This window comes from Vespula vulgaris, chromosome 14 (genome assembly GCF_905475345.1).
Source record: "Vespula vulgaris chromosome 14, iyVesVulg1.1, whole genome shotgun sequence".
Lineage (NCBI taxonomy): Eukaryota > Metazoa > Arthropoda > Insecta > Hymenoptera > Vespidae > Vespula > Vespula vulgaris.
In genome coordinates, this window is record NC_066599.1 from 750,731 (window position 1) to 778,151 (window position 27,421).

At 36.3% G+C, this 27,421-nt stretch overlaps 2 protein-coding genes across 5 annotated transcripts in view; both read left to right on the forward strand.

Annotated features, from left to right (window-relative positions):
• The first annotated feature begins 1,131 nt into the window (after positions 1–1,131).
• LOC127068839 (putative ferric-chelate reductase 1 homolog) lies at positions 1,132–16,002 on the forward strand. Its single transcript, XM_051005138.1, has 12 exons — positions 1,132–2,186; positions 10,291–10,613; positions 10,718–10,809; positions 11,363–11,525; positions 13,010–13,207; positions 13,414–13,512; positions 13,735–13,891; positions 14,003–14,229; positions 14,524–14,764; positions 14,932–15,044; positions 15,405–15,518; positions 15,640–16,002. Exons 1-12 carry the CDS (start codon positions 2,177–2,179, stop codon positions 15,778–15,780), a joined length of 1,878 nt encoding a protein of 625 aa, XP_050861095.1. The 5' UTR covers positions 1,132–2,176; the 3' UTR covers positions 15,781–16,002.
• LOC127068837 (pikachurin) overlaps positions 15,782–27,421 on the forward strand; it is a 46,941-nt gene continuing 35,301 nt past the window's right edge. Inside the window, exons 1-5 of one of the 4 annotated variants that reach the window (XM_051005131.1) lie at positions 15,782–15,933; positions 16,051–16,135; positions 17,020–17,185; positions 23,313–23,758; positions 23,945–24,161. In XM_051005131.1, the coding sequence (XP_050861088.1) occupies positions 24,047–24,161 (115 nt within the window). In that variant the 5' untranslated portion in view covers positions 15,782–15,933; positions 16,051–16,135; positions 17,020–17,185; positions 23,313–23,758; positions 23,945–24,046. Of the gene's footprint in view, positions 15,934–16,050; positions 16,136–17,019; positions 17,186–17,599; positions 18,304–23,312; positions 24,162–27,421 lie in introns of those variants that run through there. The other 3 variants (XM_051005132.1, XM_051005130.1, XM_051005129.1) reach the window with 3 other exon arrangements.

Consider the following 27,421-nt stretch of genomic DNA (forward strand, 5'->3'; position numbering starts at 1 on the left):
TTATTTTTGATTACTTAAGTTTATTGTCGTTATCATTTTTTACCGCAAAATATATGTATATATATATATGTATGTACGAGCATTTTATTTGAGGTTAAATTCTTCTTCTGTTTCGTTAGATATTCTTGTAATTGAATTTTTCTGTGTTGTATCACGCATCGTGTTAAATCAGATCGTAATAATAATTCGATTAGTTACGATTATAAAAACTAAATTAAATATCATCTGTGACAATTTCTTCTTTCGGAATTATACGAATATTATGAGAATACATACACCTGCATTTGTTTTAATAGTTTAATATGTATTAGCGTAATTACGATCATTTCGGATAATAATTTTATACATAATCGATGTTCGATATTAACGATCGATTATTGGTCACATGGCATCAAAGTGCCACCTGGTGGCCGAGCGTCGAATTAAATTTGAAAGTAAGGACCTGACGTTAGGCAATATTACCAGTTATTCGTAAGAAGAAGCTTGCATGGCTCGCACGTTTCTCATATATTACAATCGAATATATAGTTTTAATGGAAAAAAGGTAAAAACCCTTCGCGCTTTTACTATCGATAAGAACTATGATCGATATTAGAAAGTTTATGAATCGTCGAAAGAATTTGTGCGGTAAGATAGGACAGACATAACCTCTCAACGTTGATTTTAATCATTTTTACGCATGTACCAAATTGTAATAAATTCGCGAATCGACGATGGGATCGTTTTCCGACAAAATTTTTATTTCATTTCTTTCTTATTATCTTCGAAAGGACGTTTCTCTTAATATTATAACAATCGATTAACGATCTTGAGTTATACGATTTTTCATTTCATTTGTTTCTTTTGTTTTAGATCGATATATGTATATATATATATATATATATACATATGTATATATATATATCGAATTAGAATGGAACGTAGAAAGATAGTAAGAGAGAGACTCTGGTTGTCTCATCGTCGACGTCGTCAAAGCCTACGGATCGATGGATCAATAAGAATAAAACGGCAGGAGTCAGCAGCAGGTGGTGCCAGTTGCTCGTGACTACGGTCCTGACCCAGTCCAGGCAGCCGGGAGGCCTTTCAACTCGATTCGTGTATCCCCTGTACACAGTATCCGACAAGGTGTGGTTCTAGACGCGTCGAACGGTGCTCGCATTCTCTCTTTCTCTCTCTCTACCCTCTCTTCTTCACTTTTTTTTTTAATCCTCCGTACACTTCTTTCCAAATCATTGACCGTGCGAGAGAGATTACGTAAGAAAGTTTTCTCGCTTGCGAGATTTCGTTTTCGTTCCGTCTCACTCGCTCTTCTTTCTCCTTTCTTTCTTTCTCTCTCTTTCTATCTGTATATCATAATCCTCGCATATATCAGTGTTTTCTCTCTCTCTCTCTCTCTCTGTCTCTCTCTCTGTCTCTTTCTATCTGTCTCTCTCTCTCTCTCTCTCTCTGTTTCTATCTCTTTCTCTTTCTCTCTCTCTCTCTCTCTCTTTAACGTATTCAGAAAACTTTTCGTACACGCGCGCTTGCAACTCGAGGACATCCACCTACGTAGTACCAACTCTCGACGATATTTCGATTCTCGAAATATCGAAATAAAACGAGTTGGAATATCATAAGGAAAAGATAGAGAGAAGGAAAAATATATACGTGTATATAGATAGAAATTTGTCGGAAGAAGGAAGAAATAAGGAGGAGAAGGAGAAGAAGGAAAAAGAGAAGGAGAATAACGGCGTACTCTCGGTCATTATTATTATGTTCGCCATTTTGTCGAGTCTCGTCGGCGCGAAAAATCACTTCGTACATCGTTGACTTTAGTTTTGAAATCATTTACGTCGCGACTTTTTTTCCAATCGATAAATGGTAGCTGCCTCTCGGAGAGGATAAAACTATCATTGGGAAAAGAAATCTATGTGGTTTAGCTCGTGAAGGAAGTGAGAAAATCAAAAAGTGTGAGAAGTTTGAACGAAAGGGGTTAAGGATAAAAAGGACGCCGGTTAGGTGGATTTTCGTGTCGCTGCGAAGGGATTTTACCGACCGGACAGACGCACGCTCTCACAACATTTCTCTTTATTTCTTTCTCTCTCTCTCTCTCTCTCTCTTCCTCTCTTTACTCTCGCACACGATCTAGAATTCGAATCACTGCGGAAGAAAAGGAACAGCTGCGATCGCTGGAATCATGAAGTTTCGTAAGTAACATTTTCTGCTTTTTCGAGGATCAAAGATTTCTGTCTTGTCAAAGGAATGAGAAACGGAACGAAACGAAAAAATGCTTTCAAAAACACGCGAGAAGTGCGTTTAACGTTTGTGACTCAGCTTTCCGTGTTTGTAGAATATGTGATAAATATAATATATATAACACACACACACACACACACACACACACTATATATATATTTTTTTTTGTTTTGTTCCGTTCGATCGCAAGAGAAAGGTGTGTTTATCGTATGCGGTGAAAGACGTTCTTTCTCTTTCTCTCTCTTTCTCTTTCACTCCTCTCTCTCTCTCTCTCTCTCTCTCTCTCTCTCTCTCCTTTCTTCACGGTAAGATTCGCTCGAACGTCGAGCTATCTCTTTCTCTTTCTCTCACACAAGAGTCGTATTACAACGCGTCGAGAAGTGGTATTCGAGTTTATTCGAGCGTGATCGAGCGTGATCGTTGAAAAATAATATCTTTCGAAACGTTTCGGCGACATCTTCTTCTTCTTTTTCGCTTCTTTTCTTTTCTTTACGTTTCTTTTCGTTTCTTTGAAATTTGAAGTACGTACTTATTTACAATGTACCTACATAACCGCGATAAGTATATTGTATTTGGTTAATGTCACATTTCTCTTTTAAAGAACAAGTTTATTTTCATTCGACGTTTCGCCGATCATCGAAATTGGTATTATTCTTATAAGGTACGTTTTGTAATTTCTTTCGGATCGATACCTAACCTCGAAGCGCGTTCGATTTAAATTCTCTCTCTCTCTCTCTCTCTCTTCGTTGCTCTCTTTCGTTCGAAGCTACGACTCGTGAACGCATGCCTAACGGTATTCACGGCATACCGAGTTCAATTTCTACGAATCTTGCGACTGAAAGAGTTAATGCTTTTTATGGCTATGTTACGTTCCTCCTAACATAATTATTGCCATAATTGCATTGTTAGAAAGTATAGCTATTCTATTTTACGGTTCGATAAATTCAACATTATTATTGCACGAAGAGAAAAAAAGAAGACAAACGTTTCGTCGTAATGCGAAAGATCGAGATATACGGTCATTTACTATGAACAACGTCGATATCGATTGCTCGATTCTACAGGTAGATATCACCTGACACGCTGACATTACGATTCGAACGATATTAAAAATGTTTGGAATAATATTTATCTACGAGCATTTGTTCTTTATTCAATTATTTACTTATTTTTGGTGAAATTCAAACGACTTAAAGATGTCAATGGGCGAATAGACGAAGCGATTAGTCTCTTCGAACGTTATTCGTAAGAACGAACGCCGAAGCCCGGCAAATTCAAAAATCCTGATATAAATAACACGCGGTGCGAGTTTAAAAACGATTTATCTTCGATTTACGTAGACACGATTTATATACATTCGTATAAAAGGAATTTTCGATCGGATTCGAGATTACCTTCCGGTTAAATGATCAAACGCGGCTTTCACAGAACGAATGGCCGAGGAGAACACGGCGTATTTCGATGAAAGTATGACATTGCGTTGATCTAAATCGATGTAAAACTACCAACGGATTGTAACGCGATTGAATTAGAAAAGGCTGGAAATACGTATAAAAGATATCAATAAGTACATGCGCTTAATTATTCGTACTACGTATTTTTATTATCTATATAAAACGAATCGGTAAATAATAGGATACGCGAAATTATCTTTGATAATAATTTCGTATCATAATTTCGTATTACGATTCCGTAAGCGCGTAATCGTTCGACTTTCTCGGCGTTATGCTACCGCTATAGAAGTAAAAATAGAATAAAGAAGAAGAAAGAAAGAAAGAAAAAATATTTTTTCAAGCAGTTCAAGATCGAGACTCGAGAACACGCGATTAAAGTCGTTCGCCACCGAGCAGGTGCTCGTTTCAAAAATTCATGGCCCCTAGGATCTCGCGTTTGACGTTTGAAATCAATTTAAAACCTTTTCGTTTTCACGCCTCGAATACGGCCGAGTATTCGCGTAAGTACGTAGTTGTGCCCGCTTTGCCTGCATTAGATAATTACTTCGGAGGTCAACGAAGAAGAAAAAAAAAGAAAAAAGGAAAAGTAAGCAAAAATCAGTCGTACGAAAAAGAGAAATATATGATTACATATCGTTAACAACGAGCAAATTACATATCGCGAATAATACGTAACTCATTATTAATCCGTATTAAAAACTAGACATTTAATGAGAAATTAAAAACAAAAGAGAATATCGATAACGCTTAAAAGTAATATATTTAAAATATACGAGCGATATTAAAATTTACGTTTAAGCGCGTTCTCGCATTCGCTTATAAAATAGAACGAGGATGGATAATAGAGCGTACGCGTTCGTTCAACTAGCTTCAAAGACAGATACTATGGAAAAGAAAAATCGAAGTTGAGCGTGGAATTTCTAGGACATCGTAGTCGCGTCACCACGACGACATATTCCCTAAACATCGCGCTTTAGAAGATCGTATCGTGCGAGCGACGTGTCTCCGATGGGATCCAACTTCTTTCGAATGATTTGCGTTAAGTTTGACAGGGTCCTATCGATCCTAAGAAATATATCTGTATGCATATATGAAGAAGAAGTAGTAGAAGAAGAAGTAGAAGAAGTAGAGTATAAATATCACTTCGAGTCAGTCGAGTTTTCCGCTTTCCCGAGGAAAATGGATCAAATTTTTGCTTTCGCAGTAAAATAAATAAACGAATAAATAATTTTCGTAGCGACGAGTACGTAATATTTGGAATTTATTTCTCGATGAAACTCGTCGAAAAACGTGCGCTCGATATAAGTATGGACGTAATAATAATTCATCTACTTCTCGAACGAGCAATCTTTAAATCTACCGAATGGATACTTACGATCGATATTATTCTAATAAAACGGAACGAACAATATTGAATTCGGCGAAATTTCGAACAGCTACGGCGACCAACGGGGAGGTTTTTGGGTTAGCGAAGATCGGAGAGTCCATTAATCACAATGAATTATCGCGAATTAGAGTATTCGTTCTTAATGGAGAAAAACGACTGACAGAGTTACAGAGTTACAGAGAGTTGGAGAAAGAGAGAGGGAGATTGGAAGAGTAACAGAAGGCAGAGACAAGTCACGAAGCCTTGTACTCGTTCGGTCGAACAATAGAATGAATAATCATATACGAGAGAGAATCGTTCTTAGATCAAACAACTTCGTCTTAAGAACCTACATTTTTTTCATTTCCTTTCGAAGGTGCATTTGTCCGATGATAATTAGATTTATTATTTCTTTTTCTCATACACCTGCGTAATATACAATTAATCTAATATCTATTTTTTTCTCTTGTTTCTTTTTTCTTTTTTGATATATATGTATCTGCATATATATATATATATACATATACGTATATACATACAACTTAATAAAGAAGAAGAACTGACTCTCCAATGATAATTAGATCTCTTTCTCACACACATACACACGCACGTATAATCATTTATTTTACTTTATATATATATATATAAATCTGTCAGAAAAAATGAAAAAAGGAGGAGGAAGTAAACAATTTTTTTTCATCGCCGTAATTGTTGCGTGAATGAGTAATAGACGAACGATTCCATCTATCTATCGAGCAAACCGATATACGATAAATCAAATACGACGTATTCGTCGAAGTCTTTATATATTTTTTCTTATTTTAAAATAATTAAAATCTTTTTTCTCGCTCATACGCACGTACATCCACGCGCGAAGAATAATTTTATTTTTCTCTTTTCATATATCTCTTTCATTCATTAGCTCGTCCTTTAAAGTCTCTCTCTCTCTCTCTCTCACTTTCTCGCATCTTCTCCGTCTCTCTCACGTTTACAAACAATCTCATTCTATTTATCCATCCATTTCTTACACGCTCATTCATCCTTTCTCTTTCTCACGCTCATCCATTCATTCTTCTCTCTTTCTTCTCTCTCTGTCTTTTCTTCGTCGTTAATATCGTAACGAACGCGAGATGACGTGTAAGAACGAAAAAGAGACAATGAAAGCAAGAAAGAAAGAAAGATCTATCAGCATCTATCCTTTTCCACTCACACACGTACACACCCAGTCAGTTATATCCACCCATCTTACCATCCACACACACACGTATACTCATTCGCATTTCTTTTTAATCCTATATCTCTTTTTCGCTCGCTCTCACACGTATCCTCGATTGTCCTCTCAGAAAAGGAAAAGGATACGGTCGCACCTGTCTTCTATATTCTATCGAGGGAATAAATCCAACTTGTCCTGACGTTGTTCCTATCTACCTACCTATCTGTCTAGTACCTATGTATCATATATATGTACGTATACATATATACATATATTATGTATATATACACGCGTGTGCGTACATAAGTGAGAGATCGCGTGAAAACGGATACAGATGCGAAAGTCCTGTCAAAGCGTTTGCAAGTTTTCCTAGTAGGTACATCGATCGGCACTCGTGCTCAACACGTAATTCCTATCCTCGTTTTAACTCTCCTCCCCCACCTTCCCTCTTTATCACTCTCTCCACCTCCTCTTTCCTCTTCTTCCGCTGTTACACCCACCATCCTACTATGTTCATCCCTGCTACCTTTGTCTCTCTATCTTTAACGCACGTTTCGTCATATATCGCAAATCACTTTCGCGTAACGAATGCAAAACCCTGATTAAGATTTTATGTATACGTATATAGATACATAGGATACGTACATGCATACACACACACACATATATATATATATTTATAACGTATATTATAGTCTTTTCCTCTCTCTTTTTTATTTTGTCGTTTCCTTTTGTTTTAATCATGTCGAATTTGTTTCTCTCTTCGTTTTTCTTCTTCTCTCTCTCTCTCTCTCTCTCTTTTTTTTTTGAACGAGTTATATTCGCTGTCCTTCCACGCAATTAACCTTTTACTACGGCCGACTCGTTTTGTAGAATCCATCGAATTTTTCTATGCTAGGGAGAGAGATGAGCTCACGGTCCACTAGAAATTCTCTACATTTTCCTATATACTTTTTCTCGTGCTTGATCGTAACGATGAGATTGTTAACGAAACTACACAACTACCGACCTATTTCTTTTTTTTCTCTTTCCTTTCCTTTTTCTTCTTTTTTTTTTTATTTTATCAAGTTCGTGTCGATAGGAATGGAGTGAGAATGGGATGGAGGTGGGTGTGAGGGATAGTCGTAAGGGAAGAAAGTGTAAACTGTTTATATATTTATTATTTTTAGTAGATTTCGTTTCATAATAATAACGATAATAATGATGATGATGATGATGATTAAAACATTTGTTATATAATATTATTGTGTAACAATTGGACGATTTTATAACTAGAAAAAAAAAAACAATTTGAAATACGTCATTTTTGCGAGAAGGATAATTGAATCGAAATAAATGAAGGTAATTAAATTTTCTTCAGATCGGTACGTAATTAGTAGGAGAAATTGTATCGGTGTTTTTTTTTTGTTCTTGTTCTTTTGCCTGCTTCTTTTTTTTTTTTTTCGTTCGTGAACTTTCAGGGGAAAATTGTCTCTAGCTCGGTGTTAAAGGTTGGAAAGAGAAAGAGGAATAGAAAGGGAGCGAGACAGAGAGAAGGAGAGAGAAAAAGGAGAGAAAAAATGCATGATTAGGAAAAATCGTTCGGCGTTATAGGCCAGACAAATAGAAAAGAAGAAACTTGGGAAAGGCGCGAGAAGTTAACTCGAAAGTCGTACGGAACGAATCGACCCTGACTAATCGAGAGTCTAATTGACCTTGCTAACTCGAATGTCCGGTGTTTGACGCATCCATGAAATCGCTGCGAAAGATGAGAAAACTTTTTCCGAGATCTCGTGCATCCTCACGCTATAGATATGTTCCCCGTATTAAAGAGAGAGAGACAGAGACAGAGAGAGAGAGAGAGAGAGAGAGAGAGAGAGAGAGACAAAGAAAAAAAGTGGAAAAACGTTGGTAACGAGAAAACGACGACGTTAATGAATCTCACGTGGCATTAATTATCCTTCCAGTAGCGTGAAACGAATTTCTCACATAGTAACCTTATTGAGAACGAGGTCTTTCGCTCGTGAATAAAAAATAAAACGGATTTCAGATTTATATTTATTTATTTATTTATTTATTTTTTATTTCTTTTTTCTATCTTTTTCATTCTTATTTTCTTTTTTTTTGTTTCCGTTCTTCTTTTCTCTATTTTTTCTTCTATTTTCATAGAAAGAATTTTTATCTCCGGGTTAGGAGAAAAATCATATATTCCGTTTGTGATTTCATTTGCAATTCAATAGTATAATACATGCAAGAATTATTTGATCCTTTATCAAGGGGAATAACAGTATATTATAAAAATAATTCTACATACGTACTTACTTCGCACAGAGGTATATCGTGTATCCATTGTAATGCAATTTTATAATCCAATCGAGTTAACGAAAGGAATGACTTTTATTTTATTTTTACTTTAACTTTTACTTTTACTTTTACTTTTTTCTTTTTTTTTTTTCTAAGGATAACTGCATATAAGATAATGAAAACGATCGTATATACTTTACACGCAAGGTAGTAAAATATTGATAATAATTTAATTTAATATTCGATCGTTGGAACGAAGAAATTAATTTCCTCTTTTTCTTTTTTTTCCTTTATTTTTAAGAGGTATTCCACAGATATAAAAAAAAAAAGAATTAATTTTATATCGCAGAAGAAATTACGTTACCGTTTCAATAAAAAAGAAATCAATCACTATAAACGACGATAGATCATTTTCGAAGAGGAAAAAAGGATCCATCGATCATTCCACTTCTTTGTTTCATTCATACAAGACTTTTTTTTACGAAATTTTGTTACGTTAGTCAGCTACTTCGGACGTAACGCGTTTTTCTCGTTCGTTCTAAGTCCTTTCCCAAATTCTCTTCTCTTTTCTTTTTTTCTTTTCTCTTTTCTTTTTTTTGTTCAAACGAAAGGTAAAAGCTCGAACAGCCAGAGAAACGATTAACTTGCTAGCGGGCGTAATTTTGACGCCTCGCGAATAAAGTACCAGAAGACCCAGAACTTCCTCTTTCTCTCTCTCTCTCTCTCTTCTGAAAAAGTGCTTTTACCGTACTCTGATCTATTTCTCTTTTATTTCTCTCTCTTTCCATTTTTCCTTTCTTTACATTTTTATCTCCCTCTTTCCCTCTCTCTCTCTCTCTCTCTCTTTCTTTTCTTTTCCATCGTACGTGACACAGTAATTTCACGTTTTTCGCTGATATCGCTGACAATTGTCTTTACAACGGCGAACTGAAATTGCTGTACATGTTCTGTCTCTTTCTCTCCTTGTCTAAATATATATTTTCTTCCTCTTCTTTCTTTATCTATTTATCTATCGTCCTCTTTGTCTCTCGGACTGTCTCTCCTTGTCCATTCCTACTTTTCTCCGTGTATGTACGTGCATACGTACGTAGAAGCATAAGTAGATACGTATGTATGTTCCTTTGTAATGGATGTTGAATAAGAGAATTCTCTCTCGTTTTCTTTACGATTCGAAGGCGCGACCAACGCACGAAAATGAAAGAATCTCGGAGAACTTTCACCTACGCGCGCGCTGACTTTGATTACACGGCCTACTGGCTTTTTCCCTTGGCGCTTTGCGCATTCTTATATGCGAGAGAGCGGTAGCTTTTGAAATTTCTCCTTGCACCACTAACCTCTCCTCTCCTCTCCATCCCTCTGTCCTTCTCACCCTTCCGACTAACTGACTGACTCTTACGTAATTACAACGTCGTTTGACCCGCGCTACACCTTTTTATTTTATTTTATTTTCTTTTTTTTTTTTTTTAAAGCGTTTAAACTTGTGCAAGTAAACGTGTCGCGAGAAAACTCGAATGCTTATGTGCGGACACGTATGCGTTTGTTTGTAGGGTTTAACTGTGGCCTTTGAGATTTGAGAGGACGCAGGTGAGAGAGAGAGAAAATTCTACACCGGTCGAGGAAAGGAAAAGGAAAAAGAAAAAATGAAAAGAATATCTATATATATATATATATATATATATGTCTCCGTTCTTGAGATTCTACATATTTGTACTTCCTTAATTTTTTTTTTCTTTTTTCAGACATCAGTTTGTTCCTGATACCAATAGCCATTCTTTCTTTGGTGGAAAAGATTTATGGTTATTCGAGTGGTGCACCTCCAAAGACGTGCATCGATTTGACACCGAGGCACAGTGGAGGAAGACTTCAGAGTTCGTATCCGCCATATCAAGTTTTACCGGCCGCGGGACAGGGAAGAGTTCGTTTGATACTCGGAAGTCCTCAGGGCCTTGCTTATGAGGGTTTCTTGATCTTAGCCAAAGACGTTGAGACCGGAGAATTGATCGGTGAGTTCAGCAACTTGCCGGAAATCGCCAAGTTCGTCGAATGTACGCCCGGTGTTAAAGTACGTATGATATTAATTTATAATAAATCAATAAAAATCTCCTATGAATTTCACGTATTATCTTATGCGAATATATATCTTTTTCGTTTTGTTTTGTCACATAGAACGCTGTTACACACAACAGCAAGGAAAAGAAACATAATCTTGAATTCGATTGGATTGCGCCGCTTCATTACGAGGGTACCATTATTTTCAAGTAGGTATTAAATAAAGCCGATTAAAATAAGTTTATAAAAGGTTTCTATCTATGCGAGAGAAATCAATGAATATTCGAAACGATGTGTAATAATGATATATGTCGGCTTTTGATACTGGATAATTTTTTCTTTTAAGAAGCACAGATGCTAATAGGATATAATATATACATAAATATACGTGGTTTTATATATATTTTATTTTATGTCGTAGTATAATTATATTTCCCTTAACGTAAATAGTACGAAACGTATACAAACAAGAAAAATCTTCTCTGTAAAAGTTAATTCAATTATATTTCTCTCTCTCTCTCTCTCTCCGTTTTTACAAAATAGTTTTTGTTGTCATCGTTTATAACGTTGTCTTCGTCGTAGATGAGTCACTCGTGTTATGTTTCGTCTTTTGATATTCAAGAGAGATATACTTGGAAGGAATGTGTCTAACGTCATCGGTAAACAGCATCATTGCTAGCAAATCGATTCGTATTCAACGATTTCAGGATTTCCCTTCTCCCTTCGGTTGATTAATGTCGTTTAAATTGGTTTCTGCGATAGCTCTACCTTCGCTCAGGATTATGCCACATATTGGGTTGGCGTTGAATCACCAAAGGTTACCGTTCTGAAACGATCCATCGACGTTCTGACTTCCTCGACATCGTCGACGACCTTGAGAACAACTACGCCGCCATATTATTATCCAAAGAACGACGAAGAATTGGTAAGGTTTCTTTGCTAAATCTTTTACGTTCAACGACGAAATTAATTTCATTTTGTCGTAGAAATTTGGTACAGAACTCTTAACGTCGTATCAGATAATATCTTAATATATTGATATGTAATATTTTACATATATTTATAGATTTAAATTTTTCGTAACAATAGTTGAATCGATACTAATACCAGTTAGCTAATATTATATCAGATATTAATAATCTTCTATATTTATGTTTACGTATATGTAATTTTAAATCGAACTTGGAAATAACGATAACGTTTTAAATACTAATGGAACTATTAAAAACTGTACATAGATTGTACATATTTTCAATGCCAGTGGTTAGTTAAATCGTTTGCAAAGAGTGTCTTGGGATAAAAGTGTCGTTCTCTCCAGCATTTTGCATTTTTATACTTTCCAGTGATAGTCCCGGAGCGTAAGAAGAAGAGAAATATATAATGAGAAAGACGAGTTAAAATTGCACAGATGAGAGAAAGAGAGAGAGAGAGAGAGAGAGAGAGAGAGAGAGAGAAAGAGAGAAAATGCAAGTATCAACAATCCTGGATTTGTCGTTATATCTATATATTTTTATTTCGACAGTTTGCATTGCATCTTAAGAGAGAAAGAGATAAGCTAATTGGACTTGAGTGATTTATGTCGATGTTTTCTACTCGTTATTATTATCTTTACATCTCATCGTATTTACCTTCTGTTAAACTATTTCATTTACCCTTCCTTTCCATCCTCTCCCATTTTACTTTGTACTTGTACGAGATAGAGGATTAAACGAAGTAGAAGTAGAGAACAGTTTGTTCTCTCCTGCATATATAGGAAAGTTTGCCGATTGTCGTCTCCTTGGCTTTATCCAATGTCTAATCCGTTCATGCGATGCATTCTCTTCAGTCAGCTTCAATCCTAACTAAAGTCTACAATTAACTGAAACGTCGAGAGAAAATCATTTGTCAAAGATGACGACGACGATGATGACGACGACGACGACGACGACGACGACGTCGATGACGATGATAATGAAACGAAATGAAATGCTATCTATGTTGCCTTTATTACGCTTGCTATAGAATACCAGAATACTATCCCAATTGACGAATGTAGCCTCTTCAAGGACGTTGACAGATACTCTGTTTTTCTTTAATCTCTTTTTTCTTTTTTATATTAAAGATATTTTCAATTGGAAAAGAAAAGGAAGAAATAGAAATGAAAATCTGCTAAATTATTATCCATTGCCAAATTTTCCAGAAATAATGATAATAATAATAATAACCTATATCGACAATATCTTATCAGATCAAAAATGATTCTCACCTGTAGAAAATTGTCCCCTTGAAGAGGTCGCTCATATTTTGCATCCGTCCATTTTTTAATTAGTTTGGAATGATATTAGAAATATTAGAATACTCTGTCTCTCTCTATCTTCATATTAATTTTTTTTCGGACGCGGTAGTGTCTCATTGATGAATATCTTACAGGTTAGTAATCAAGACGACCCCTTTTATGAGGGATGCAGCGAGACAAAGAATTGCTTTGGATTGCCTTCTGGCTGTCTACAGACAAAGAATTGTAAAATTGCTGTCTCCGTGTTAGTCCGCGGAGACCGATATCTCTTCGAGATGCAAGGACGAGAAGGAAAATACGTTGCCGTTGGGCTCTCGGAAAATAATAAAATGGTAATTGAAATTGATTGAAAAAGAAAAAAAAAAGAAAGAAAAGAAAAGAAAAAGAAAATGTATTTCCTCCTGTCTCGTTACTAATTAATTTAGCGCGGGGGACTATTTCTGATTTTTTCTTTTTCTTTTTTTTTCTCTTCCTCGTTCGTTCCTTCTACTTATTTCTAATACCTGCGAATGCGTTCTTCCATGTATTATGCACACAGGGTGACGATAGCGTGGTGGAATGTACAATAGAGGGAAGTGATATCAAATTACACACGTCATGGAATACTCCTAACAAGCGTAACGAGCGACAGAGCTTGGTAATTATTTTAGCATAATTAATAGTCTTCATTAGATGTTGTTTAATTATTATCAGAATCAATAACGCTCGTTAAACCTTGCTAAAAATCTTTGAACGCGTAGATACACTGTAATCGACTTATATTTATTTATTTAATACGTTCGTTCGTTCGTTCGTTCGTTTATTTATTTATTTATCGGTTTATTTATTTATTTATTTATTACGTTCTAATTTCTTACAGCAACAAGGTAGCGTTCAACTCGAATCAGCTTCGCTCAATGATGACCTGATAACATGCAAATTCTGGAGAGACAAGATAACCGTAATGCAAGATCATAAATTCGATCTTGTCAATAAGCCATACTATCTTTTGTTGGTTCATGGTAGCGAGTTGAGAGGTATTAAAGTTTACGTTTAATCACTCGAATCTGATCTGACGAAATATTAACGCGTCATATTCTTCGCGTTACTCGTTACATATCTCATTCTTAGCTTGTTGTGTGTTTTAGCCAACGGCGTAGGATATCACAACCTACTTTATGATTCTACGGGCGAAGCAAAATTATTGTCCGACGTTGGCTCATTCACGGCATCGAATAACATGTTGATTCATATTCACGGTTCCTTGATGATAGTTGCATGGATGGGTACTACTTCGATCGCTATACTTTTAGCAAGATATTACAAACAAACTTGGGTTCATTCCAAAATGTGTGGAAAGGATCATTGGTTCGCCGTAAGTTTTCTTCGCGAATATCTTCTTTTAAATTGCCTAAATTTTATCGCGTTATGAACTATAATCGATCCTTGCTATCGAATCGTTTGCATTCAAGTCGCATTATTCGATTTTACGATAACGAGTGAGCAGAGTATATCGATCGCTGATTTTCTTAGTGTTAAATAAATTCCATACAGAGATTGTCTAAGCTTTTCAAGATTACGAACAATAGACGATAAAAGACGTTCGTATTCTTTTCTTCACTTCACTTTACTTTATTTTATTTTCCCTTTCTTTTCTTCTCGTTTCAAGTGGCACACCTTCCTGAATAGCATTACCTGCATTCTAACGTTGATTGCTATCGTCGTTATATTCGTTGAGCTCGGTACGTGGAGCACCGAAACTTTCCACGCGTCTCTTGGATTGGCCACGACGATTTTATGTTTCATACAACCATTCATAGCGGCTATGAGGCCCGAACCAGGTGCACCTAGGCGCCAACTTTTCAATTGGACCCACTGGTTCATCGGGAATGCGGCACAGATTTGCGCGAGTAAGTTTTGAATTTAAATCGCCAGCTTTACGTTGCCAGACGGTAACTAGTGTTCTTCCTCCTCCTCTCCCCTCTCACCACACCTCCCAATCCTGCCTTATTCCTTTATATCACATTTTTCCATAATAAATTGCTGATCGGCACAATCGTGAAATTACTTTTCGCAGTCGTCGCTCTATTTTTCGCTGTACGATTGAACAAGGCCAAACTTCCGGAATGGGTCGATTGGATTTTGGTCGCTTATGTCATATTTCACGTTTTGACGCACGTGACACTCACCGTAAGTAAAAATAATCATATTCCTAGCCTCCCTTCTGCATCTCGTTTCATGTTTTATTTTCATCTTTTTTCTCTTTCTTTCCTTTCTTTTCTTTTTTTTTCAAAATTACGGAAATACACGCTGTCGCACTCTTCGTCCTTGTAGTTCGCTCTTGTCGTTTGAGTTATGCAAATAATTAACGAGCGATATAATTTAATTTGTATAAGAATGAATGCTAAATTTATTCGGTCGTAAATCGATCACTTTCGTGGTTGTTAATAAAGGATCAAGGAATAATTACGAAGCGTAACTTCCTTGATGTTGACTTTCTTTTTTTTGCTTGTTTTTATTTTCGTTTTTATTCTTTATCGCGTTATTTAGTTCCTTGGTTATGCACCGGAGAGAGAGTCCGCTCAGAGAGGAGATTCTTTCCCTATGAAGGATATGAATCCTCGTGGACAGATGACGAGCTCGGATACGAGAATGGAAGCTCCTGTAAGTTCATTAGTAACGATAAGATTCTACTAATATACTCGAGAGAGAGAGTGAGAGAGTGAGAGAGAGAGGGCGAGAGAAATAATTTATCTTAACAGCTGTTATTCTCTCTCTGTTTTAGCGAGCTGGCCTGAGAAAACTTATTCTTGGCATTTACGTCGTCGTAATCATCGTTTTCCTTGCAATTTTAATTACCGTCGTCGTCTTGGCACCGATCGAGGAAACATGGTCGTCTATTAAAAATACCATTTCGAGTTACTGACCTTAATACAGAATAAAAAAAAAAAAAAAAAAAAAGAAAAAGAAAAAAAAAAAGAAAAAAAGAACGAAGAAAAAAGACATCATCAGAAGTTCCCAAAGATAATTTATTGCGTCTGTCCCATTGCGAAGAAGTATATTTGTTTTTCAGAGCTAAGTTAGTTTTAAAAGTAAAATTAATGCGCGCATGTATCTACACGTTTAACAATAGATTTAATTTTCTTTCTTTCCTTTTTTTTTCTTTTTTTTTTCTCTTTCTTTCTTTCTTTTTTAGATTAACCTGCTCGACGAAGAACTAATCCTGCCTACTTTATAATCCCACGAGAATTCCTTACTCTTTCAAAAATCCTTAAATTTAGGTAAGTTTGTTACTTAATATATTATATATTATAAGATGTAATCATAAAAAAAAAAAGATAAATACGTATTATATTTAGAATTCCGTTTTTATAGTCATTTTCACGTACTCGCGTATGCAAAGTGGAGAATATATTAATTAAAATTTTCTGAAAGATAGGAAATTAGTATGTAAGTACGTTCCGACAAGATGCCGCTTAACATGTTTAATAATTAAAAACTATGCACGTAGGACAGAGTCGTATTGTACCTACGTACCTACCAACCTACCTATACCTACCTACCTATCTATTTACACACATAGATACGTACGACGTACGTACAACAGATATTCGCATAATTGTATCTTGAAAAGTAACAAAAGGGTTCGCATGAACGAATCCTTTCACAAAGCACTGGCGGAGAGCTTGAGTAGCGAAGAAGGGAAATACATAGTTCGTGGAAAGGGAGTACAAAGATAGAGTGGTAGAAAAGACCACAGGTGTAGTAGATGCGCGTATATGGAGAGAGAGAGAGAGAGAGAAAGAAAGAAAGAGAGAGAAAGAGGGGTTGATGTAAGGGGCTGTACGGAGCAAGAGAGAAAGAGAGAGGTTGGCGGTATAAAGGGTTGTATAGGGCAAAAGAGAAAGAGAGAGAGAGAGAGAGATAAAGAGAGAAATAGAAATAGAGAGTGGGTGGAGAATCAAGGGAAAATATCTCGTAGATTCCGTGCTCTGAAAACAACAAAAAAAGAAAAAAAGGAGAAGAAAGAAAAAAGTGAAAAAACTGAGTGGGGTAGAAAAAAAAGAAGAAGAAAAGTGTGTTATAGTCAAAGCACGTGAAAAGCGTGCTTATCAAAGTATTAAATAGTTCTCTTTCTTTATCTATATTTTATTTCTCTATACAGGTTAAAGCCAGGTCTGTATGGATTTTTCCCCGAACAAATTCTTATCGATGAAGAAAGTAGGAAAGAAGGAAGGAAAGAAAATTCGTAACGAAAGAAAGACAAAAGGAAACTAATATGTTGAAGAAGAAGAAAAAGAAGAAGAAGAAGAAGAAAAAGAAAAAGAAACGTGCGTAAACCGATAAAGGCTTATCTAGAGGAGAGTGTCGAGAAATCGTAGAACGAGAAAAAGAGAGAGCGAGAGAGAGAGAAAGAGAGAGAGAAAGAGAGAGAGAGGCTTCCGTCCAGGGAATTCTCACCCCCACCTGATTGGATAGCCTGGAGAGAAGGTCGTTTTCGGGGGTAGTATAATAAACGCAGGGCAAAAGAAATATGGCGACCGATCGAAGGCGACGGTGGTGGTGGTCGGAGACGGTAGTGGTGGTAGTGGTGGTGGTGGTGGTGGCGGCGGCGGCGGTGGTGGCGGTGGTGAAGGTGGTGGTGGTGGTGGTGGTGGTGGTGGAGGTGGTAGTAGTAGTAGTAATAGTAATAGTAGTAGTGGTGGTGGTGGTGGTGGTGGTGCTCGTGACGCATTCCACACGGCGTCTTTCAGCGTCCCTCGGCGGCGCCACCGTCAACCAACCCCCGCAGTTCGATTGGAAGCACCGGCCGGCGTCGGCGGAAGCCGCGTTGCTCTCTCACGTTACGATCGTCGTTCATTCGTGCTCTTTCTCTCTCTCTCTCTCTCTCTTTCTCTCAGCACACATACTTATATATATATATATATCTACAGAGAGATACACACACAAACACACACACACTGTTATACACGGATTCACTTTTACTCGCTACATCTATATATCTTTCTCTGTCTGTCTATTTCTCTTTCTCTGTCTCTTTCTCCTCTCTTTCTCTCTCTTTCTCTCTCTCTAACTTATAGCGTTCTTATCGGAGTCACGAGAAAGTCTTCGCGTCGTACGTTTTCTATCTGTTCGTCTGTCTGTCTGTCTGTCTGTCTGTCTGTCTGTCTGTCTGTCGGTCTGTCGGTCTGCCTCTCTGTCTGTCTGACCGTCTGTCTGACTCCGCTCTGTGAGCCCTTTACTCGCGTGAACGTTTATTCTTCGCATTTCATGCGAACGCGCTGTTCGAAGCTGTGCGTCTCGGGTAAAAAGCAAGCACCCTAGAGATAGTGCTCCAAGAGAAGTACGAATAGGAAGTGAAAGAATAAGAAGAAGAAGAAGTACAAGAAAAAGAAGAAGAAGAAGAAGAAGAAGAAGAAGAAGAAGAAGAAGAGTTCAACGCGCATGTGTATGTGTGTATGTGCGTGCGTGTGTGTGCGTGTATGTGTCAATGACACTTTAACTCGGATCATTCTTCCTTGTTTTTCTGTTTTATCTCGTTCAATTCTATATTTCCATATTCGTCATCGTGTGTTCTCTACTATCCCCGTTCATTCTCTCTCTCTCTCTCTCTTTCTCTTTCTCTTACGCTATATGGTTCTACACGCGAGCTTTCCCAACAGTTAGACAACAGGATCGATTGTGTCTCGCGTGAATAGGATCGAAGAATTTTTCATAGTTAATTTAACTCTTGTTCTATGTTCTCTCTCTCTCTCTCTCTCTCTCTCTCTCTCTCTCTCTCTCTCTCTCTCTCTCTCTCTCTCTCTCTCTCTTGTACACACAAACACACACCCTCTTTTCCTTTTTATACCTCTGTCCTTTTCTTTCCAATACGTTTCGTCCGTTCGATCGTTCTCACCTCGTGTTTTTATCTATTTATTTATTTATCTATTTATTTAGTTTGTTTTTTTTCTTTTTTTCGTTCTAGCAAACACAAATATACGACCAGATTGATGTCATTGAGTGATATTACGACGCGATAACATTAAAATTTTACGACCTTTCTTTAATAATATTGACAAGATAGAAGGACATTTTTACTACGCTTGAACGTAAATCTTCGATCGCGGAATGTATCAGTTTAAAGAGTAACGTTCACGATGCTTATCTTCCTTGCTGAGGTTTAAGCATAGGGCAAAAGGGCAATAGAAGGCAAGCTTACCCTTAGTTGATCTTTCAACGTGTTAAGAAAGGAGCTAGTCGATTTTGCACAGGTAGAATCAACAGTTACGTGTGTACGTACTCGTCGTACAGTGTGTGCCGAGCGTTGATTCTTTCGCTTCGTTTGTGTAGAGCAAATTCGAATTTGCGTTTCTCTCTGTGCTTCTCGGCTTTTTTTTTCATCCCCTTTCTCATTCTCTATCTCTCTTTCTCTCTCTCTCTCTCTCTTTTATATATATATATATATATATATATATATATATATATATTTATACACATCGATTTTTGTAGCACTCCGACGGTATAACGAATATTAATATTCTGTCTACGATGGAATAACGAATATTCATGTTTCTCTCTCTCTCTCTCTCTCTCTCTCTCTCTCTCTCTCTCTCTCTCTCTTTCTCTTCATTCTGCTATTTATTTTTCATTCCTTGTTTTATTTATTAAAAGTAACGACTCGGTCGTTTAATATAGTTCGTCTCCGATAAGAATGAAATTAATTCTGTTCCAAAGACCCGTTTAAATCTTTGGCTTTGAATTTATTTATGCACTTATTTTATTCTTTTTTTTTTCTTTTTTTTTCTAATAAAATTCTAACAGATTCAGCATATTTCTTGTATAATATCTATGTCTATTCTTGTATAATGTGTGTGAGTGCGCACGCACTTAGAGGTAGAGTGCTATGCTCGTTTACAAGTTTCTCGCGTAATAATTTGTCGCTCGATTTGGTCGTACGTTAAGGGAAAATTCGTTTATCGATTCTAGCTGATAAACATATTACACGGACATTTTCACCGTCGATATCGTTCCTCAAGGAGGATTCTAAACACCAGACGACACCGTCGCAAGCCGTCGCTACGTCCAACGTTAAGCCGAACGTGTACCCTGTGTCGCCTCTTAGCCTTTCGAAGTTATCTAGAAAATGTCAATAAAATGTCACACGTGGACGCCTATTGGAGCGTGTTTAAATGGCTGCATGCGTAGATTTATATATATATATATTTTTTTTTTTTAATATAATTCCAGAGTCTCACAAAGAAAAGAGAGAACAAAAAAATTTGTTTCATTATTATTATTATGGTTATTAACATTATATAAATTTATTTATAACTAACTTATTGATATCAATATTATTGTACTATAGTGTATATATATATATATATATATATATATATATATATATATATATACTGCAGTATGTATACTTGATATTCTTATTATAGCACGTCTTCTTTTCTTTTCTTTTTTTAAGAATTAAAAATAAATTTCTACATATTTTCTCGCTTTGTACTCTTCGTGTTTCGTAAGAGAAAAGTTTGTTAAAAATTTTTGAAATTTAGGGAAGGATATCACGAGGTTCAAAGAGAGGGTATAGGGTTACGTTCGTCTCAGACAGGTCATTTTCAAGATCATTAATCTCACGAAGACTTGAGAGGAATTATGAGATAGGGATAAAGAAAATTACTCTATGATATTCGGCTATTCGGTTCTTCAGTCTTTTTATAGATAGAAAAGAGAAAAAAGAGTGAAAAAATATTTATTTAATTATCATCGTCAATTATTATTAACTATTATTATTATAATTATAGTGAAGGGTGCACAAAAAATTCATGCATTATCCGATTACTCGATACACGAGTTCTCTTAGCGATAGAGAAGAGAGAAAAGACTTCGTTCGATCGTAATAACTGAATTTAAAAGAAAAAGAAGAAAAGAAAAAATTTTGTCATATCGAGGAAGAAAAAAAAAGATTGTAGGATGATTCGACTACTGGAATCTAGATCGTTCTCTTTCACTTGTAAATTTGACGGAAATGAGAGAGACAGAAAGTAAAAGAAGGGAAAAAAGAGAAAAATTTAATGTTTTGTTTAATTATTGTTATTATAGTAAAACGAGCAGAGTGAGAGACAGAGAGAGACAGAGAGACAGAGAGAGAGAGAGAGAGAGAGAGAGAGAGAAAACGTAATAGTTGAAAAAGTGTCACGCTCATGCTTTCATTAGACGTTTTAAATAATAGGCGCGAGGATAAATGGGCCGCGAGAATTATCTTTCCGCTTTTTAAACCCTTTTCATATTATTTTTCTTTTTTTTTTCTTTTCTCCTTTTTTTCGTTTCTTTTCTTTTCTTTCTCCCAGGTTTCGAAACTCACCGAGTCGATGATCGACAATGCCGATAACTCGCTCGAACTACCAGTTTACACGTAAAACTTGCGTTCGAATCTTCGTTGAAAATTAAAGTCGATGTTTTACGTAATCTCATCGTATCTTTTTCGTAACGTTTGATTCAATGTTCAATGTTATTTATAACAATGTTTAATATCGTAGAAATGGGTTTAATACGAATTCATATTTTCAAATTGATTACGAATTGATTACCATTATGATTTTATCGATTTTTAATTAACAATATATTTTAACAAATAATTTCATTGTATCGAATGATGGTAAAAAATTCAGACGGGATGAAACGAAGAATCGCGATAATGATTAATGGATTATATTTATCTTCTGTTTCATATTTTTTTTTCTCTCTTTTTTTACAGATAAACACAGGTCTGAATACATTTCGCATATTAAACATTTAATATGCTTTAATTCTGCAACCACACGAATTTAATTAAGTTAAATGATTTTCATCCTGTTATGAAATCAATTTCATGATTATCGGAACGACCGTGCCTCGAACATGAAAAAGAAAAAAGAAAAAAGGAAACGAAGTAAAATAAAAATAAATAAAAATTGAGGCTTTAATCGATTTTTTTTTATAATATAACTTTTTTAATACAATATACGTGCTATTAATATCGATAATAATTTAGCTAGGACATTATTTTAAGTTTTACTCGTATATATTTTTCTATGTTTTGAAACATAAATTAAATGGTCACGTTGTTAGCCGTCTTACACGTAGCTAACGAAAAAGATACGATTAAGGATAAAGGAAAAAATAAATAAATAGCAAAAAATTCAGAAGAGAGAAAGAGAAAGAGAGAGAATAAAAAATACGAAAATTCATGAAAGCTCTTACAATTTCTCTCCTTTTATAGAAATGCATTTTAATTGTACGTTTCAACGGTAATATCGGATTACCTAATATCTATTCAAAGAGCGATGGTGGCTAGGTAAACAGTACGTTTCAATCGCGCTGGTACAGATTTTACGTGAAAGAAATTATTTAATTTACTCGACGGATACCATTGAACAATTTGCATGCAGGAGTAAATCGATCGTTACAATCGAACGAAATAATTTGTTTTATTTGTTCACAAAATTTCGTGTAATATAACCGGAACACTAGGATAATAACGGTATATCATTGTGTTCTTTTTTTAAATTTGCAAAGAAATTGACGAGTTTTTATCATCGATAACGATTACGCGTATATACGTATGTGTGTGCGCGTGCGTGTGCGGGTGTGCAACATTAAACATATAATTTAGTCTAATTAAAATACAACATATGTCGTGATAAAAAATGATTATAATATTCCGCTTTGAACAATGTCGAAATAAAATCGACGTATAAGTACCTGTAAAGCAAATTGATGTCGAGACAGGCTCGACTTAGGAGTTCAAAGGGTTAAATATCTTACGATTCACACCTTACATATACACACACATACGCGCGTGCATGCAGCTACATTGCACGAATATCTAGATTACAACATACACATACATACGTGTCATGTCCTTCTTAAGATAAGAGCTTTCGACGGGATAGTTAATATACTCTATCTTTCGAGCATACTCATGCATCGTGAAATGAAAAGGAATAGCAGGAAGGATTTAAGGCAACAAGAAGAAAAGAGAGAAAGAAAGAAAGAAAGAAAGAAAGAAGAAAAAAACACGCGAAAAGAAAAGAAAAGAAAAGAAAAGGGAAGGAAAAGAGAATAGAAAAAAAAATTCCTCGTCGATGGCAGAGTAATTATGGTTATATACGGTTAGGGTGGTATTCGAAAGGGGTTAAAAAGAAAGGAACGCAAGAAGCTAGAGAGTTATTGCCCTCGGATCATCCCTCTTTTCTATCCCTTTTTCTGTCCCACTCGTGCGCGCTCTCTCTCTCTCTCTCTCTCTCTCTCTCTCTCTCTATCTATCTATCTCTCTATCTCTTGTTTCACTTATACATCTATCTATATCTTTCTCTCTTTTTATCGTAGAGTAGAACGAAACGTATCGACGATATGTATAGAAGAGAAAGAAAGAGAGAGAGAGAGAGAGAGGACGTCCACTTGACACGATCTCGTATTGGTTCGCAGGTTTAAAGAGTTTCGATCGACGTTACACGGTTTCCCTTCGAGACACTCGACCCTAGTGACTGAAAGCAACGAAAGAGATAAAGAGAAAGAGAGAGAGAGAGAGAGAGGGTGAGAAAGAGAAGAAAAACAAGGAAGGAAAGAAGAAAGAAGGAGAAAAAAAAAGGAAGAAATAAATAAGGAAGACAGGAAGGAAGGAAGGAAGGAAGGAAGGAAGGTGTCCTATCAACTGACACGTGTGCTGTGTGTTTGTATATACGTGTTTTTTTTTATATCTCTGTGTGTGTTTTCAAACTCTCTCTCTCTCTCTTTCTCTATCCATCTATCTATCTATCTATCTGTGTTTTCCTGGACGTCCATTTTAAACTGAAGAGGAAGAAGAAGAAGAAGAAGAAGAAGGAGAAGAAGAAGAAGGAGAAGGAGATCGGACAAGAGTCACGGTTACGAAGGTGCAAAAGAGAAGGAAGAGAAGAAAGAAGAAAAAAAACGAAGGGTGGCGAAGTGAGAGAGAAAGAGAGAGAGAGAGAGAGAGAGAGAGAAAGAGCGTGAGCAAGCGAGCGAGGAGAAGAGAGGAGAGGAGAGGAGAGAAAGGAAAAAAGTTTTCTGAAGCGTTCGCGAACGCCTCTTCTTTTCAGTGTGTTTAAAACCGTCTCGACGAGCTTACGGTGGAATAAAAAGAGAGCGAAGGAACGATCGATCCAAAGAAAGAAAGGGCCGTGCATGTTTAGCTGTGGACTATGGCAAGGATCCGTAGTCACCAGACTATCATGATTCTCGGTTATCTCGCGATCGGCATAGTGCTCGCGCAGAATCCTGTCGACGAGAAGACGACCTTCGAGGCTGCTTTTCAAGGTAATTATTTATTTCGATATTAATTAACGTTCGTTAGAAGAATCGTTGTTCGATCGTCGATTCGTTTGAGATTCAAATGGTTCAAATGGAAAGAGAAAAGGGGAATACGAAAAAGCAGAGAAAAAAAAGAAAATTCGCGTTAGCGAATGTTTACGAAGCTTGTTAATAATTCCAAGGTCATTGAAATTCGTATTCCTCCTTCGAAAAGAACAGTGTCGATTCCTTCTACGAAGAAGAGAGGTGTCGAAGAGCGAGTCGAACGAACGGCGAGCTTGCTAACTCACCCTCGTCATCGTGTCCCGTTTACAGCCTTAGTTGAATAGGCAACGAGCGAGTTTGAAAGCAACCCCCGTGGAAGATTCGAACGGAGTGGCCCATAGAACTTTGACTCTTCACCCTAGTATTCCTCCCTTAGCTTTTTAAATCCCTAATTTTTGCTCTCGTCCTTTTAAGAGCTGTCGGGCTTCCGAAGACCTTCTTGTCTTTAAGACACCCTTTCTCTTTTAATTTTTATCGTAGTCGATTGTTATCTATGTGAATATATATATATATATATATCTATATATATAGAGAGAGAGAAGGAAACCCTTCCCCCTCCTCCTCTCAGCACCGACCCGTTCCACCCACCAATACTTCGATTACATTCGATCAATGAATCGTAGGAATATTAAAGGATCAAAACGTTCTTTAAAACGTTAAAAGCGATCAGCCATACGAATCGATCCATTCCGCGACACACTGTTTTCATAGACCTCACAAAAGAGCCCTCTCCTCTACCTCTGTGCCTTCTATCGAAGCTACCTGTTGACCTCGGAAGCTTTTAGACATGGACCTGTTGTCTTGTAACCGACAAGAGGGCACGATTATGTCATATTATCCGTATAACTTCGTACAGTCTCCAACTACTTAGTCCGTAACATCGTAGTATATAATTCTCAAATATCTAAACACCTAGATATCATCGAGAAAACTAATCCATTGAGATGACCCTACCAAACCGATGCTTTTAATAAAATCTTTTGTAATATCGAAATACGAAATATTTATCATTCGTAATGAAATATTACGCTTCTCGTTATATCGTTGTACTAGTTTGTAACTTCGAACGGATAACCGAAGAAAATTCATTAAGAAATCCCATCGTCGTCGTTATAACGATCCTTTTATCCGATATATTTCTAAACCTATTAAAAATCAGATAACGTCGTGTCATCTATAACTTGGAATATCTAAACGCCCAAGTATCATTAAGAAAACTCGTTCGTTATGAGAGCGGTACCATCGTAATTTTCACCTAACCGATCCTTTTAATAAAATCTTTGGTAATATCGAAGAAGGAAACATTTTCATTCGCAATGAAATATCGCAGTCTCGTTTTATGGTTGAAACGTTGATCTCGTCGTATTATTATCCCAGTTTATAACCGAAGAGAATTCATTAAGAAATCCCATCGTCGTCATTATCGCATTTACCAAACGATCCTTTATTCGATATATTTGGAAACGTATTCAAAACCATAACGAAATAATTCCCATAGCCTTGTATGGTTGAAATAAACTCGTCGAGCTCGGATCTGAGCGTCGGCTTGCTAATAAAGATAAATTACATTAGGTGATAGTAGTGATGGTAGTAGAATAGTAGTAGTAATAGTAGTAGTACTAGTAGTAGTAGTAGTAGTAGTAGTAGTAATAGTAGTAGTAATAGTAACAGGAAGCTTTTGCTCGGTTATAAGCGACACCTAAAATACCTCGACTATATCTCTATCTTCTCTTTCAAATACTCCTCCACCTTCCTTTGCTTGCCCATTGTTGTTGGTCCAACAATGATTTCCAACTCACTGCTAAGACCACCACAACCCCGGACCATCCCTATGGTATGCCAAGAATCGCTCGGCCGTCGGCCAGATTTTAAATGTTTACCTCGGTTTATATCTACGTATGTATGTATGCATATACGTACGTACGTACGTACGTATCTACTTATCTACGTACTCGCGTACATATCCACAAAGTTTATTGGCCCTATTCCTTCCTTGTGGATTTCTACGAAGTTGGATAAAGATGGGGTATAGTGTATGATGACGATGGGCAAAGGAGAGTGGGGAAGGGGGATCAAGAAGGAGGAGGAAGATGAGGACAGCCCGAAGAAGGATCAGAGACAGAAGCGAGTGAAATATTACGTTTCCTCTATGAAACCGAGATATGAACGACAAAGTACTATTTTCCTTCTATATATTTATATATATGTATGTGTATATATATATTATTATCTATATATAGGAGGTGACCTGTAACTAGTTCGACTACTATTACGAGGATTGTTATATTAGACGGGAGATAAAAAAAGAACACGAGCGGAAAATCGTGAAATTTCTTTCCGTCGGGTTGTTCGAGGATATCGACTTTGAGCGTGGAAATCTCTCTCAAGGCGATTTCTATTTATTTTCTCTTCTAATAATATATATACGCGTGTGTACGTTATTACTCATAGAGTTAATTAATTAGTTACACTTGATAGATCGGATAACTTGATTAGTGTAAAAGATAGAAATAACACGAGGAGACGTATTAGTTCGATTTGATATAAATAATTGAGAAAGGTTAAAAATGTGATTAAGAATTATTTTTTAATAACGAAAAAATGGCAATCATCGAACGCTCCTTTAAAAATTTACTCGTTTTTTATTCAGGAAGTTCGTCGATCGATCAAAGTCAAATTCGAAACGACCTACATTTTATTTAAATACCGTAACCCTAACTTGTAGTATTGCATGATTGTTCTCAATTCTATATATATATTTGTGTGCATATAATCCTCGAAGAAGCAAACAGAAAGACGACGTAAAGTTACCCAGAAACGTCATCCCAAATTTGTTCTGATTTCATCGTCCCTTTTCCGTTTATATCTATCTATCTATCTGTCCATCTATCTATCCATCTATCTATTTATTCGTTTATTTATTTATCCCAAGCATACAAAATTTTATTCTATTAATTTCTCTCGCGATATGATTTCCTTCTATTTCTTTTCTCGTTTCATTTTCCTTTTCTTTTTGTCCCTTCTTCTTTCCTCTCCTTCTCCTTCTTATTTTCTACCCCAGAGATATCATTTCACCCCGTTATTGTCTAAAAATAATGAATCGCACCTCGCGTTAGTCACAGCTAACGCAGTTATCACGCTCGAGATGGTACGATTCGAAAAGAGCTAAGAGAGAGAGAGAGAGAGAGAGAGAGAGAGAGAGAGAGCTAAGGAGGATGAGG

Bases quoted from the DNA above. Each gene is read 5' to 3' on its own strand.
- LOC127068839 (XM_051005138.1), top strand. The intron at 11,526-13,009 runs GTAAGGTTTCTT...AATATCTTACAG, and splicing joins CAAAGAACGACGAAGAATTG to GTTAGTAATCAAGACGACCC. The intron at 15,519-15,639 runs GTAAGTTCATTA...TCTCTGTTTTAG, and splicing joins ATACGAGAATGGAAGCTCCT to CGAGCTGGCCTGAGAAAACT.